This window comes from Callorhinus ursinus, unplaced genomic scaffold (assembly GCF_003265705.2).
Source record: "Callorhinus ursinus isolate GAN/ISIS: 27379988/994484 unplaced genomic scaffold, GSC_fseal_2.0 scaffold21, whole genome shotgun sequence".
In the NCBI taxonomy this organism is placed as follows: Eukaryota; Metazoa; Chordata; class Mammalia; order Carnivora; family Otariidae; genus Callorhinus; species Callorhinus ursinus.
In genome coordinates, this window is record NW_027397083.1 from 4996476 (window position 1) to 5012953 (window position 16478).

At 55.4% G+C, this 16478-nt stretch overlaps 1 protein-coding gene across 11 annotated transcripts in view; it reads left to right on the forward strand.

Annotated features, from left to right (window-relative positions):
• Window positions 1–13771, forward strand: part of AMBRA1 (autophagy and beclin 1 regulator 1) — a 171334-nt gene extending 157563 nt beyond the window's left edge. For all 11 annotated transcript variants that reach the window (XM_073904678.1, XM_025879198.2, XM_025879196.2 and 8 more), the window contains 3 exons: window positions 5004–5096; window positions 6384–6577; window positions 12191–13771. In XM_073904678.1, the coding sequence (XP_073760779.1) occupies window positions 5004–5096; window positions 6384–6577; window positions 12191–12687 (784 nt within the window). In that variant the 3' untranslated portion in view covers window positions 12688–13771. The remainder of the gene's footprint in view (window positions 1–5003; window positions 5097–6383; window positions 6578–12190) is intronic.
• The last annotated feature ends 2707 nt before the right edge of the window (window positions 13772–16478 follow it).

Sequence of the window (16478 nt, forward strand, 5' to 3'; positions counted from 1 at the left end):
CCTGACTTTCTGGTTCCGAGTTCTTTCCTACAGCTGATTTTTAAACCTTTTTTCTATCATGAATAACTTTAAAATTCTGATGGAAACCATGTACGTCTTCCACAGAAAAATATACCACAAGAACACCCATGTAATTTCATTGCTCTCTTAAGACCTCAGGTAAAGCATGCAGCTCTAGATCACGTTGAGGCATTGAAGTGGGTCAGGTGATTGACACGGAGGGAAGTGAGAGAGGAGAAGCAAGAATGTTCACATCTTTTGAACAGTCTGTGGTTGGTCCCTGGCCTAGAACAAGGAGAACAAACGAATAGGACGGTAGGAGCTCAGTGTCATTGTCTCTCCGGTAGGCAGCTGGCCTGAGGCTCATCGCCCTTCCCCTGGTGACAGAGCTCTGGCACGGCTGTTCCCGAGGGCACAGCAGCCGGCTGGCCGGGGTTACAGCCCTCCCCCCAGAACAGGTGGTTGTCTGCCCTCATCCACCGACACTGGCAGCTGCACCCCGCTTCCTGTTCTCTGCCTCTTGATTTCTCTTCCATTGTCTTAGCCTCTGCACTCTCTCCAAGCACAGACAGAGGTCACAAGCCCCTTGGGCATCTCTTGGTGGTACTAAAATCCCACTGACAGTAGAAGAAGGGCCTCAGGAAATACTCCCATCGCTCTAGGGAACCACATTCTGATGATAGGTGAGGAGACGAACACTGGCCCTGTAGCCCCTGTGTGAAGCCATTAGGGTGACTGGTAGCCCGGTCACCCCCCCCTTCCTAGCAGTGAGGCCCTCCCTTCTCCTTTGCTTTGCTCCTCCCTCCCCCCCCCCCCCCGCCGCCACTCCTCCCAAGCTGCTGCTGTGCCTCTGGCTGACTGCCAGGCCAGCCAACACCCCCACCAATAACCATAGTGGGTGTGAAGTACCAGATTGATGTGAGGGGGTGCTTGCTCACTTCCGGCTTCATAGATCAGCCCTACAAATGGGGGGGAGGTGTTGCTGGGAAGACCACTGCTTCTCAGAGTCAGCTCTGAAGACAGAATTGAGGGACTCATGCCAGAAGAAACTAGGCCAGGACTGTGGGGCATCTGGCCCCCTGGCCGAGTGTGGCACCCCTGACAAGGCCCCAGCTCTGTCCCTTAAGAGGAAGCTACCACTGTAAACAGTGATTGCAGTCAAGCATCACTGACCAAGGAAGAGAAAGGCACACCCCTGAATCAAAAGGGGAGCCACAGAGACTTCATCTTTCCGGCCGTCCCACAAGAGCCAGGTGCCAACTCTTTCCCACATTGCAGGGGTAGCGGGGATAAATGCCCATCCTTCTTCCAAATAGATAGCATGTAAGTGATAGATGAAAGAAGAATGTTCTCAAAGGAAATATTCCCTAGAAGTGGAGAAGTTCAGGGGCGCCTGCCTGGCTGAGTCAGTGGAGCATGCAGCTCTTGATCTCAGGGCTGTGAATTCGAGCCCCACGTTGGGTGTAGAGATTCCTTAAAAATAAAATCTTAAAAAAAAAAGGTGAGAAGATCAGAGCCATAATCTGCATGAGAGCGTGGTCACCACTGAGGAAGCTAGGGCAGCTCCTAGCTAAGTTCAGGGAGCCCCAGAAGGTCCCAGCTGTGAGGGAGTCACTGAGCCCAGCCCAGAAGCACAGCTTACAGATGGTGCTGAAGGAAGCCTCGGGTAAAGTGGAAGTAAGTCCCTTTGAAAAGGCTGACCCTTCTCGGCCTTCCCGTGCTTCCTCAGCCCTTTGTGTCTTTGCCTGGCTTTCAGGAAGAACCCGGAGCCAGCAGTGACTCATTGATCCTTACTAAGACCCAAGGAGAAAAGAGATGGTTGGGAGCATTCTTCAGCTTGTAGACAGAAATCGGTGATACTGGGTATTGAAGGCTAAGAGTCTCAGTCGCCAGAGAGGGTGTCTTCAATTCTGATCCTTGGTCCAGTACCTGGAATTTTAACCAGACTTTCAAAAACATGAGCTTGTTGTAGTCAAGCTGCTCTGACCACAGAAAGTAGAACAACAGGTCAGGGCTCTAGTAGACCTGTTGGTGGGGGGCAGAAAGGATGGGGGTGGGGGCGGGAGCAGCACATCTGCCAGACTCCGTTGTCTCGTTCTGCTTGGCCGTCGACCCCATCACTGAATGTCCCGAATCTGCAGCTCTGAGCTGACACTGCATGCTGCCAGATGGAAAGTGTTTGAGGGGACCCTTTGATCGTCAGCATCATGCTGACAGTCCCAGCCCAGAGAGTGGGCCTTCAGGTGGCCTGTCTTCTGAGACTGGAAGGAAGGTTCCTGGTCATGCAGCGCATGGCTCGGCATAGGTCTAGTGTGGACAGTTTGTTGTTGCTAACCGGCCCTGGCTAGCAGGAATTACAGAGGAAGGATTTGGCAGGGCCCCAGATGGTACTGTCACCTGTCAATAAATCTTGACAAGTTTGTAAATCAGAGGCTCCCTGGCAGCTGGCTTCACATGCGGTCTCATGCAGCCAGGATTTGCTCAGCAAAATCTGCAATGATGGCTTTGTTTTTGGAGGCCTCTGCTGTTGACCTCTGGCCCTTTGCCTCTAACGTCGTAGAAGGTTCTCTCCTCTCTCCCGTGCCCTGCAGTGCCCCTGCTCTTCTCAGACAACACCCACAAAAATAGCCGAATGCTCTGAAGAGGAAGGAGCTGCTCCTTTTTAAAGGGATGGTCTGAAGAAGATCACACTAAATCCACAGGCCTGCAGGCCCCTCGTAGCCAAGAGCAGTTAGACCAGACAGGGAAGGAAGAGCACCTGTGCTTGGCTGTGGCTCTTTCCCTCCAAAGGCGCTTGTGTGCTCTCAGGTGAAGTCCAGTCCCCAGAATCTTCATGACCCTCGAGAGACAGATGAGGGGTTCCGGCCTAGGCCTGTTCCCCTTCACCTGCAGTAGCACAGCCTCCTGACACTTGGTCCCTCGTCAGTCAGGCCCTGTCCGGTGCCCGTCCTGGCTAATCCTGACTTCACTCTCTACCCCACCCCCCCGCCACAGCTGGCCTTTCCCTCATGACCCGCTGGCTTTGATTTCTCTGCTCTTTGTTGAAGAAGTTCTGCCATTAAAGGAAGATGGCCGAAGCCTCTAGGTTAAAAAGTTGGCTTTTGTCAGAACTTGTCTTAGCTCGAGCAGTCATTACAGAACACCACAGACTGGGGGATCTTAACAGAAATTTATTTCCTCACAGTTCTAGAGGCTGGAAGTCTGAGATGAGGAGCCAGCAGGGTTGGGTTCCGGTGAGGGCTGTCTTCCTCTGTCCTCACATGGTGGAGAAAGCGAGAGATCTCTTTCTTACTCTTCTTCTTCTGAGATTTTATTTTTAAATAGAATTTTTAAATAGGGGCACCTGGGTGGCTCAGTCGTTAAGCATCTGCCTTCAGCTCAGGTCATGATCCCAGGATCCTGGGATCAAGTCCCGCATCGGGCTCCCTGCTCAGCGGGAAGCCTGCTTCTCCCTCTCCCACTCCCCCTGCTTGTGTTCCCTCTCTCACTGTCTCTCTCTGTGTCAAATAAATAAAATCTTTAAAAAAAAAAATTTTTTTTTAAATAATCTCTACACCCAACACGGGGCTCAACCTCAAGATCAAGAGTTGCATGTTCCACTGACTGAGCCAGCCAGGCACCCCACTTTTATACTCTTCTTATAAAGCCACAGTCCTTTTGGATTCCAGTCCCACCCTTATGGCCTCACTGAACCTTAATTACCTCCTAAAGACCCTCTCTCCAGCTACAGTCACACTGGGGGATAGGGCTCCAATATTTGGATTCGGGGGAATATGGTTCTTCAAGCACGTGTGCATGCCCCCTTCCATTTAGGAGCCAAGCCGGCTGTTTTGAGTATCTCTGTCAGTCTCCAGAGGGACACCAGAGTTTTGTTTTGGGGTTTTTTGTGTTTTTTTTTTAAGATTTTATTTATTTATTTGACACAGAGAGACACAGCGAGAGAGGGAACACAAGCAGGGGGAGTGGGAGAGGGAGAAGCAGGCTTCCCACGGAGCAGGGAGCCCGATGCGGGGCTCGATTCCAGGACCCTGGGATCACGACCTGAGCCGAAGGCAGACGCTTAACGACTGAGCCACCCAGGTGCCCTTGTTTTGTTTTCAAGTGAGGTCTGTGCTCAGTGTGGGCCTCAGACTCATGACCCCAAGATCAAGAGTCCCATGTTCTACTGACTGAGCCAGCCAGACGCCCCAGGGACACCAGAGTTCTGATGGGCTCAGACACTTCTTCCCCATCTCGTGTCCCCACCTTCACCACCCGCACCCCACCCTCAGCCACAGTGACTGCTAGGTAACACCTCTTCCAGGAAGGAATCCTTAAAAGCAAAGCAGTCTCTGTAACAGGATTGCTGCCTGGGGTGGCTTTGTAGGTCATTATAGAAACATGAGAAGCCACTGCTTCCCTTCTGGTAGCGGTGCCCGTGGGAGATTAGAAGAAACGGCTTAATGGTCCATTACAGGGAAAGGAGGAAGCAAGGCAGGGTTGGCAGTGGGAGAACTAAGAATGGTAAGGTGCCTCATTTTCCTTCCTGCCTGCCCCATGGCAGCAGGGAAGACCCAGTGGCAAGAGCCTGTGCTTTCTCGGTTTCGGAGCACGAAGCCCAGACTTTAGGTGGGGCTGCCTATGGCACCCTGTCTCTCCAGGGCCTCCCCAGCCTCTCATTTACCATCTTAGCTCCTTTCTTTATGTCTGAAGAACACTTAACCCACTGCCTACAGATAGGGTGGCTATTCTTTAGCTATCTCTCAGGTCCAAAGAGGAGCTTGTTAGGCATTGTCCAGAGGAAGGAAGAGGCTAAAAACCCACCACTACAGGCATTTGGGCTGTTGAAGAGTCGTCCGCATTGCTCCAGTACTGAGCGTCCTGGTCTCAGCTCCACCCCAGGAGAGACTGAAGAGGGCTGCCGGGCCACAGTCCACAAAGCCCAGGAGGTGGGAGGAGTTCTGGCCCTTCTCTCTCTAATGCTCTCCACCTTTTCTCCTCCACCCTTCCCAACTGATTTTCAGGGCCTTAAACTCTGGTGTTGAGTACTACTGGGACCAGCTAAACGAGACTGTCTTCACGGTCCACTCCAGCAGCAGGAGCAGTGAAAGGCCTGGGTGAGTTTGGGAAGGAGGAGGGCACAGCTGCAGGAGGGAGGCCTGTCCCTTCCTCCTGTTTTGGATGGGCTCTCAAGCAGCGCCCTCGTACTGCTCTGGGCTCTCTGGGTGCCTCTCCTCAGCCACAGCAGCTCCTCTTTGATCTGCTTCATGCATTGAGCTTTTGCAGTTTTATTTGAGAAAAGCATTCTATGGCTGAGGAAGAGAACAAAACCTCTGCTCTTAGAGTCTTGATTGAGAACAAACTAGGACATCCTGTGGCCCTTTCCCATCCTGGCCATGGTATCTGGGCACACTGGGGTTAGGGGAGAAGACAGAGCACTAGGGAGGGATGCTGTCCCTAAGAAGTGTGCTTGTGGCCCAAGGAGAATCTGTGGACAATGCTGCAGGTGACCAGGGCCTCAGGGACCAAGCTGCTCAGAGCTATAGCCCAGGGACAAACCCTCCCCAGGGGCCAGAGAGTACCTGGTACCGACCCTCTTATCACTTAATTTATTAACGAAGACTGGAACATTCTCACAAAAAGTGCTGGGTCAATAATACACCTTAGGCAATCGCTGCTTCCTAGAGGAATTACAGGGCACAGCTAGAGGAACAGTCCCCAGAAGCAGCTAGAAAGGAGTGGCTGGTGTCTGTCACGGAAGTCCTGGGCTCCCTCTGCTGCCAGCCCCAGCTCTCCCAAGGGGCCGGCGCGCCTGGGGAAATGCCCAAGGGAAGAGGGCTGCCAGCTTTGGGCCTGGGCCTTGCTTCCCAGGTTAGCTTGTGCTGCCTGCCTTCAAGGGCCTGCTGCGGGAAGGCCCTGAAGGAGCCCAGAAGGGCTTTTCCTCCAAAGTGGAGAGCCAGGGAAGATTCCAGGAATTTAAACTGGAATCCTGTCAGCATATAGTTAGAGGGAGGGAAAAGCTAAGAGGAAAGGTCCTGCTGCTGCTGCTGCTCACCCTTTGTCCCACAGATGTCAGCGGGTGGCTTCCTGAATGTAAATAAGTCTTAAGATCAGCCACCTCTCCCTCCCCAGAAAGACACTCGCTGTTTAAGGGAGTGACAGAACTAGCTGGTTTGCAGACTTGGGTGGTTCTCTAGGCTCTTCTCATTGTCCCAGAGCTTGGCCTGATCCAGAGGCATGACCTGCCATCGGGAGGGAGCCGCGGGAGCACAGGGCTTGTCTTTGGAGCCTGCGGGCTCTGCTCCAGGGGGCTGTGCCCTGAGGGTCGGTGGGGAACAGGTGGGACTCTGGGAGGCGTGCTGTCCCAAGCCTTGCCCGACTTCCGTCTGCCTCCCTCCCCCTAGAACTAGCAGAGCTGCGTGGAGGACAGACAGAGACATGGGTCTGATGAACGCCATTGGGCTGCAGCCCCGGAACCCTGCCACCTCCGTGACATCTCAGGGCACCCAGACTCTGGCCCTTCAGCTGCAGAATGCCGAAACGCAGACAGAGAGGGAGCTACAGGAGCCGGGGACAGCGGCTTTGGGTCCTGGGGAAGGTAAGAGTCACATAATTCTAGAGGGGAACTACGACTGGGGGTCCTCTCACCCCTCCTGGTCCCTCCGCAGAGACAGGTGGTGCTGAGAAAGGGCCCGCCCCTCTCCGAAGGAGTATCCTCTTACTGCCTGGGAACGCTCCCCCGGTGGTGTGAGGCGCCTCCTCAGGCAGGAACGGCATTTCCCTGATCTGGCTCACTGTTCCCAGCAGGCTGAGCTGCTCGTACAGCTCTGCTCAGCTCCCACCAATACCCGGACCGCCCTCTTCTGTAAAACTTGGAGGATCCAGGCTGTTCTTCCAGAGAGAGCACACAGGAAGTGGCCTAGATATGGAAGAGCCTGTGAGAGAGACTCGGTGCCGCAGGCTCTTGTTCCGGGACGAGCACGCAGGGCCTGGGCTTCGGGGCTGGCCACAGGGTAGATTGTCGAGCCGTGGTTATACCCATGGCTCCTTGCCGTTCTGGCTGCGGCCAGCGCACCAGCAGCCCCTTCCTTCACCTTCCTCAGGTGTGGCTCAGCCAGCTTCAGCCCTGGCTCTGTGCTGGCCTCACACTTCTGAGAACCAGTTAGCACTTCCCAGTGGTAGAGCTTGAGCCACTCTGGAGTCTGTCGGCAGCTGTGCTAAGCAGGCTGTTCTCACCCAGTCACTCTCCTTACCCCCGCCCCAGCCCCCTTGCCGGTCGGAGCTTCAGACAAGGCAGCCTCCAGCCAGACACACATGCTTTGGGTCTGTGTTGAGCCATTTGCTCAAAAAACGGCCACAGAAGGAAGAGCTGTGGTGTGTGGGAAGCAGAGTAACAGATCTGCCTGTGTCTCCCAGGGAGCAGCTTTCCATCCTGGAGCCCCGCGCAGGGTGCTGTCCCTCTCACCACCGTGAACGGAGATTTTTTAAAAATTGAGTCCATTTTTTGGGCCCAGGCCACATCCCCATCTGAGGCCCATGACTCTTTGTTGGTTGTGGCCAGTTCCAGAGGCCAGCACCTCATTCCCATCGTGTCTCCTCACCCCAGAGGAGAGCAGGTGGCGGAGGCGGAGCTGTTCAGAGGCCAGAGGCGCTCTGCGGCAGGTACAGCCGTCCGGCACTGGAGTGCGGGCAGGGTGGGCTCAGGTAGCTCGCTTGCGTCAGTCTGGGGCCCCGTGACCTTTGCCTGGAGCTCTGCACCCCAGCCCTTCTCAGCGCCCCTGTCCCTTTCAGAAAGCCCCTCACGCAGACAGAAGAGGAAAGGTGTGGGTGGTGGGGAGGTATGTCCCTGGCCAGCTTCATCTCTCCTGGCGCCAGGAGCCTTGTTCTGAGGTGCTTTCCCCACTGCACCACCAGCCACTCCTGCCACTCTGGTAGCAAGGCAGGGGCCCGGGGAAGCACGAGTCTCCTTGGGTGCAGACAGGCTCTCTGGCCCGCCCTCCCCGTCCGGCAGGCAGGCGTCGCAGCTCTGCACACCGCTGCCTCCGCTCTCACCCCTGCTCCTCTCTCCGTGTTGGCAAACTGATGGCCACAGCTGCAGGAACATGTAGAGGAAACCCTTAGTGAAGTTAGCTGACGCTTTTCCTGGGCCTAGCTAGAAGGTGGGGCCAGGGCGGGTACTGCCTTGTACCCCTACGCACCAGAGGCCCAGGTGGATTAGTGGGGGAGACGGCCCTGACTAACGTTCTGGGGCTGTCCCTTCCTTAGCCCTTTCCCCGTCAGTCAGCACAGAAGGGTTTCCAGGCCATTCTTCATTTTCTGACTCTCTAAAGATTGGATTAAAGTCTCTTCAGCTCTTTCTGGGACTTCCAGGAAGAGCCTTCCATGGGGGAAGTTTGCAGGTTGTCAGCTTTTTAAAGATTTTATTTATTTATTATTTAATTGACAGAGAGAGAGAGACAGCGAGAGAGAGAACACAAGCAGGGGGAGGGTCAGAGGGAGAAGCAGGCTTCCCGCCGAGCAGGGAGCCTGGTATCAGCGGGGCTCGATCCCAGGACCCTGAGATCATGACCTGAGCTGAAGGCAGTCGCTTAACCAACTGAGCCACCCAGGCGCCCCAGTTATCAGCTTTTTAGCTTGTCCACCTTCAAAGCTTCTCTACCCTGTCCCTCGGAAATGGAGGGGAGCGTTCCCTGGGCTCGCTCTTTGCTCCCCACACTGATACAGTGCCTGCCCAGCATATAGCAGGCACTCAGGAAGCTTGTGGAATGGATGGATTGAGTGAAGGCAAAGGCCTACCCCTGGGCTTGGCTGTGTTCCCTCCTGTCTGTCTCTGACCGCTGGAGAAAGGTTGCCTGGGCCTTTCCTTGTCTGGTGGAGATGAGAGCCCTGCTGCAGTAGCCTGGGCCCGGGGCCAGGGAACAGCAAAGGTGGAAAGCGAGGGGCTGGAAGGCTAACTGGTCCCCCGAGGGCAGGAAGGGCAGCTCCTCCTTTCCCTTCCACTCAGCCTGGCTTCCCTCTTCTGGGCAGCGAAAACCCCAGAATTAAATGCAGTTACAGGGCATTATGGGAACTTGCTGATCCCATCCTGGCCTTTGCACTCAGAAAGTACCTTAGAACTTGCCAAGGAAAAGATGTCCTGTCAACACTAACTCAATTTCCCATTTTTCAAAGGCAAAAAGAAATGCTTTGGCTAGGGGAAGGAGACAGCAGAATTAACCTCTGTGGCCACCACTGCTCCTAGAGCTAGTAGCTTGGATCCCCAGCCATAGCTGCCTTTTCCCTCAGGCTCCAGTGTGTTTTCTTCTTGCAGAATGTGCTAGCTGCTTCCAGTGGCTCTTAGCCTTGGCTTGGAGTCCCCGAGAGAGAAGCTTAGTTCACAGCTGTGTGCACTAGCCATGAGGAAGCCGGCCACGGGCACAGCTTAACTTCTTCCGTCTGGTCTCTTTTGAGCACTTCATGACTGATACTGTGTTAGGCACCAGGAATCCAAAGGTATCGCAGAGAGAAGCAGCTTCAGAGATGAGAGCATTGTCTTCTCCTTCGAAAGCAAGCCCAGAAAGGGAACAAACACTTAAGCACTTCCCGCACAGCAGAGGGGGACGTGTGACCAGGTTTCACAGACTACCTTGAGTCTGGAGCACCTGGAGGCAGCCTGGGAGCCCTTTCATTCAGCCACACGTTCATGTGACAGATGGACACCAAGGGCAAGACCACGCATTAGCCACCGGACCCAAAGATAGAGAAAACTTACTCTGAGGCCTGCAGGGACCTGCAGCCCAGGAGGGACATACCACAGCCACAGATGACACACACGGAGGTGTGGGGCACTGCGAGGGCTCAGGGAGGGAGCAGCCACTCCCAGCTGGGGTCCACAGAAGGCCAGGTGGGAGGGGTGGTATTCACATTGACCTTGACATTCCCAGGATGTCCCCAGTGTGTGTGAGTAGGGGCAGGCAGGCACACAGCAGTGCCCCGTTGGCTTTGGTAAGATCATTGGCGCAGGAAGGGAGGATGGTCAGGGAAGTGGCTAGGACCTGACCGGAGGGCCCTTAAATGTCGTGCTAAGGCATCTTGATAACTTTGAGGGCCCTTAGAGCTTCTGGGTTTTAAACAGATTAGGGACTTAACTAGAACTCAGTGAATCTGAGCTTAATTAGAATGGTAATAGCAGCAGCGTGGAGGCTGGGTGGAAAGGGAAGTGATAAGCAAGAAGCCCAGTCACGAAATACAGCCACAATCGTGGTGAGACATGGCCAAGGCCAGAGCCACGGGTGCAGCGGGAAAGGGCAGCAGGACCTTTCCGGGGACCTGGCTGTGGCACCGCCCTTAGGGCCCCAAGGCAGCCCTGTCCTGCCCCTGGAAGTGAGCTTCGTGAAAAGAGCTGATAGTTCACTAGGCACAGAGCCCAGCACGGTGAGCGACAACGCCAGCAGGCCTCGGGCCAGCCCTCCACACATCCCAGACCCAGCTGGGAAGGCCCTCAGTGCACAGAGTTCTTGGAAAGCAGTGGGGGTGGCAGTGAGCACAGAGAGGTCCCCAGGGGGCCTCCCCAGGCAGCCCTTTGGGCTCACAGGATAGGAGCTGTGCTGGCCCCGAGGCCCTGGGTGACCTTTCCTCTTACCCTCTGCCCCACTGTTGGAAGGCTTTGCCCCCTGAGAGAAGTGCTAAGAGCCCTTCAGAGTCTTTTCTTTTGTCCTGGGAGTTGGCGCTGAGCTGTCTGAGGGGGAAGCAGGGAAGGGCAGCCGCCTTAGGGGGTTGGGGGAGGATGGGGAGCATTGATGGGGAGAAAAGGGGAGAAACGCAAACCGTGGGCACGTAAGTGAAAGCTCAGGCCGAGTCCCCACTGCTTAGTGCTGAAGAGAAGCATCTGACGAAGACCCATGGCGTGAGGCTGCCATGCACTAACAAGGAGGGAAAGATCTAATGGGGCCTTAGCCACCGCGAAGCTGTGGAACTGGCTGGCTGGAAATCCAGCTCTAACAAGGCAAGCAGAGAAAAGGGACTGGACAGGGAGGGAGCAAAAAAAGTCTTACAAAAATAGCTGTTGACAATAAGTGCCCAAAAAAAGAAAAACCCTCACATCAGCGCCCCCAAATCTGCAAAATCCCAAACTGGCCAGCAAGTAGCCGAAGGAAATAAATTGATAGGTAGTGGCAGCCCTGGCAGCCCCGGGGGGTCTTGATCGTAGTTGTCCACAGGCTTGGGTCAGCCAGGGGGCTGAGCACAGGTGGAGGGAGGGTCCCTCAGGACGGAGCCCCACTCCCAGGCCCTAGGTTAATCACCACAGCCATCGCCAAGTGCCCATCATGCCCATTACCCCATTTCCTCGGCCCAGCCCACTGTGCAAGGTGGACGTTAAGGGACTCATCCAAGGTCACACAGCTAGTGAGCACAGAACGGATTTGAACCAGAGCCTCCTCTGCTCCCCCACAAGGGGAGTGGGAATGTCCAGGCCTTTGGGGAAGGAACGGAAACTTCTCTCCCTCCCTAGAGATGTGGGCTGAAGCCTCAGGCCCGGGCAGTTGGCTGTCTCCAGGGAAGGATGAGGGTATCAGGCATCCAGCCCAACCCAAGGAGAAGAGTAAATGGGAAACAGCTTGGGAAAGCTGGTGGTTTCGGAAAGAGGGAAGAGAGGAGACAGAATGCCTTCTAGGGAACAGTTAAAAACTCAGTCTTCCTCAAGGGCTTTTGGGAAGTAAACAGACCAACACCGAGGGAAGACAGCACAGCTTTAAAATGACGCAGAGCAGGCTATTTGCCTTTGGGCCACACGCTGTAGCTTACCCTCTCTTTCCACACACCAGGCAGCACGCCCTCTCTCCCGGCCAGGTCTCACAGTTACCCAGGGAGAGGGCAGACAAAGCAAGCCCTCTGCGTCCACCCCAGCCACCTTCATTCATGTAGTGACTAGCCCGCCACTTGTGCCCAGTGCCTGCCTTCTGGCCCAGCTCTGCCTCTTAACTGGCTGAGTGGCTACCTCATGCCATCCCCAGCCTCAGTTTCCCCACCAGTAGAATAGAAATGGGAATTATGACCATTTGGGGGATCTTGTCTAGCTTTCAAGTCTCTGATCCTCCGAAAGAGGGAGTTGGACTCTTCTCGTTTCTGCTTTTGGCAGAGAATCCCCCAGCTCCTCCTCACGGTGGCCTGCCTGCCTCAGTGGCCCCGGTCAGCCGTGAATCCTCTCTGTCCTGTGCTCCCTACCTTCCAGGCGAGGGCTTGGAGTCCGGTGCGAGTGGGGAAGATGCCCTCAGCAGGATCCAGCGGCTGATGGCGGAAGGGGGCATGACGGCCGTGGTGCAGCGGGAGCAGAGCACCACCATGGCCTCCATGGGCGGCTTCGGCAACAGCATCATCGTCAGCCACCGCATCCACCGCGGCTCCCAGACCGGCGCTGAGCCCGCGGCCGCCCGCGCCGCCTCACCCCGGCCCTCCGCCTCTCGGGGACTGCTCCCGGAGCCCGGGCAGCTGGCAGAGCGGGGCTTGAGCCCCCGGACAGCCTCCTGGGACCAGCCTGGTGCCCCCGGGCAGGAGCCGCCCCAGCCGCCCCTGCCACCTTCCTCCCCGGTCCCCGCCCCTCTCCCCCTTCCCGGCACCGAAGGACCAGCCCTGCACTGCGACCTGACCAGTAACAATCACCTTGCTGATGGCGGTGGCAGCGGCCGGGGGGAAGCTGCAGGCCCCAGCAGGGAGCCACGGAACAGGTAGAGACCCATGTGTGCACTGGTGCTCCCCCTCGAACCGCTGAGCAGAAACCGGACCTCACAGCTGACTGGGAACTGTACGCACGGAAGAGCTGCGGGCTGCATCAGGGAACAGGAGCAGGGTGGGGGGGGGTGTCGAGTGAAGTCAGAGGCAGTGGGTATGAGGCAGTCGAATGGGCAGGGCTTGCCTCGGGACTAGAACCTTCCAGGATCTGGAGCCCAGGGGAGCCATACTACTGTGCTCCGTGTGAATGGAGGAGGAAGTGGGTATCCCTGCCATGAACCCCCCTTTCTCCTAGAAACATGGCTGAAGAGACTCAGCCCTGGGCAGAGAGCCCCAGAAGGGTGAACTGTCTTCCAGATCGGGGCCAAACCATCAGGGACAGTGGCCGCTGGGGTGGCTTTGCCCTGGGCCCTGTGGCACGGGCGGGGCCGCTAGGAGCCCAAGAGCAGGAGGAGCAGCCTGGGCCCCCAGGAACCGCCTCTGTCTCTGAGCCTTCCGGAGCTTCGGCCTCTCTTTATCATCTTACCCCACAGAGACCACAGCCAGGGGTCAGGCCAGGCTCCCAGATTCCTGAAGACAGGGACTTCCTGCACTTACTGTTGGGGAACAACCATGGAGCCAAGGGAGCAGACTGCTCGCCTGATACAGGATGGGGTCAAGGGACGGTGGGCAGGTCCTCACTCAGGAGTGGGGGGTGTAGGCTGGCCAGCCCCCGGGGCTTGTCCACCAAGCTCCTCTCCCCCTGCCCGCTCCCTGGCCCTCAGAGCAGCACCTGTGGGTGGCAGTATTACATGAGCCCAGGCCAAAGCCAGCCCCAGGCTGGGGTAGGGGATGAGACTCCAGGTCAGAGTGTGAGGTCTCAGTCTGTGACTTAAGGTGTTGCATGTGGAATCTTGAACTGTACGTGTAGTTTCTAGTGGAGAAATCAAGGCTCTGATTATTTTGTTTTTAGTATGAAAATGTGATTTCTTTTCTGTTTGTAACTCATCATAGAAACATTGTGGTGGGAGGAGAGGGGATAGTCTGACTGCTAATGAGGGAAACACCAAAGATCTACATCATTAAAATGATGACATGCCCCTCACCAGGCTCCTCTCTGTTTGTTTCCATGGAGGATGGGGGTGGGGGTGGGGGGGTCATTGAACTAAGCGGGCTCGGGTTCTGTCAGGCACTGTTTCTGGTGCTGCTGTTCTATGTGGGGAGCCCTGTCTGTCGCCTCAGCAGAAGAAAGCAGTCAGGTACGGGCTGCCACATGTGCTGGGTCTCTGTACCCCACCACCTCCTGCTTCCCCCGGGCCTGCTAAGGATTGGGGCAGCCTTAACAGTGACAGGTGGGTAGGTAAGAACGACGGAAAGTCACCCATCCTGATTGCTTCCTACCCAGGACTGTGGGTCTGGAATGAAGATGTGACTGGGACTGGCCAAAAAGCTGCTGGATCCTCCCTGGTCCCCAGAAACCACCCATCATGGGTGTCTGGGCTGGCCAGGCAGGGAGCTTGGTCTTGTCTACAGGCATCCCTCTAAGATGCCATTTGTGGCTGCTCAGGTTCCCCTTTACTTTGTGTCCTTAGCACAGTGGCTAAAGGGCCTGCCGTAGTTGTGGGCCTTGGCCACTTTGAGTTTCAAGCCAGTTAGAACATGGGAAGATATTTGCCCCAACTCTTACAGAAGTGTACAAGAAAAACAGAGCCACCCCAGGGATTTTTGCCGGCAACAGCTGTTTCTTTTTTCTTTTTTAAAAGATTTTATTTATTAGAGAGCGAGCATGAGTTGGGGAGGCGGGCAAAGGGAGAGGGAGAAGCAGGCTCCCTGCTCGGCTGGGTTCGATTCCGGGACCCTGGGATCATGACCTGAACCAAACGCAGACGCTCAACCTACTGAGCCACACAGGTGCCCCAGCATCAGCTATTTCTTGACTATCTCTTGTGTGCCCGACTCTGTCCCAGATCCTCTGGGACTTGTAGAATTACTGTCCCAACAGAGACAAAACCAAAAGGGCAAGCAAGTAATACGAAACAGTGTGTAGAGCTATTACAGTTACGAACGCTAGAATTTTCTAGAACATAAGAGTGGGTTCTGGACTAAAAGATACGTCAGCCAGCTGTGTGACCTTGGGCGAGCCACCTGCCTTTTCTCTGCTCCACTTTCTTCCCTTGTAGTAGGATACAGGGCTTGTATTATGTAACCTCTTACAGTTACTTGGAACTCTATAATTTCGAGTCATTCTAGGTCAGTACTGGAGTGGTTAGGGCCAGGCTTCTTAGAAGAGGTAGGATTTGAACTACTCATTGAAGGACAGAAGGATTGCCCCACTGCAGTCCCTGCCCTCCACCCACGTACTCCCATCCCCCAACCCCCCAGGAGAGGAAGAATTCCCTGGTCTGACAGTATGGACTATGGATTTGTTGAGTATAAACCACATGCCAAGGACTCAATGTGTACTATCTCGATCCTCATCACAGAAGCCCTCCCAGATAGGTACTAGTACTACGCCCCACCCCCCGCCCCAGACCACACAACTAACTGAGAACCCAACTTGCTCTGTTATTTTGGAAAACAGGGTATGAAGAGGCCTTGTGGATGAGAGGATCCAAATTTGGTCCTGCCTGCCTTGCCTGTGCCCTGTCTAGCCAAGGATAAACCCAGCAGCTACCTGTCAAACTTTTCTGTTTCCACATCAACCCCTTCCCTTCCCTTTAGAAAGCCCTTGCCTGGTGGATAGAAGCTCCCCTACTAGTAGTAAAGCCTCAGGGCCCCTTGCCTGTTAATAACAAGGTTGTGTGGTCAGCAGGGCAGAACTTGGCAATCCCGTTTGGAGATGAGCAATTCGGTTCAGAGGAGTTCTGTAGACCCAAGTTGTCTATGAACCCAATTGAGTCAAAAGGAAGAGAGCAAAGGCAAAACCAGGGCCCCCGGTTCCCAACTCAGCTCTCCACAGTTGCACTGTTGGGTCTGGGATTGGGGGGGTCAACCCTACCACATGGTAAGGGTTTCAGGGAAACTGGAGCAACTTCGCCTGACGGTTTCTGGAAGAACTCAAGGCAGTGGTTGGAGACATTTCTGATTTCTGTGGCCTCCAGTCCTTGGCCTGGCTTGTTTCCTGTGTGACTTTGTAAGTATCTGGCCTCCCCCCCCCCCCCCCCTACACACACACACACACACACACACACACACACACACACACACCACAATTCCACCTTCCTAGGAACACCACCCTCTCCTGGATTTATGGCAAAGTGGAACAAGGGCAGGACTGTTACCTGACTGTCATATGAACCAACTGAGCCCCTTTCTTCATCTGTGAAGCAGGGGCAAGAACAATATCTTCTCTCCTCCTTGGTTATGAGGCTCATGGGAGACCAGATCATTCACATAAAGGACTATGGCTTTTCACTCTAAGCCTAAACAGCCACTTCCAGCTTCCCTGGGGAGCACCGGAAGACCTCTTCCTCATTCAGCATGGAGAACTCCACACCAAAAGCCCCGCAACGCTGGCTCTTGCCCCAATTCCCGCCCCTTCTCTGGCAGCTCCTGCCGCCTCCCCTCCACTGCCTTACCCGCCTCCACCGCCCCCCTCACAGCCCCCCGCCCGGTTCTGCGGGAGGGTGGAGGGGCGGGACCTGAGTTGTTTTTCAAAGAGAAGGAACCGGCGGTCTTAAGGTTCATCGGGTGTTTGCGCTCAGAGAGTTTGGGGTGACAAGCTTCAGGACGTGGGCGTGGTGGGGGGAGGGATGAGTCCGGCCCTGGCTGGCCCCAAGAAGGGTCGTGTCAGATGGAGGCAGAAACGCGGC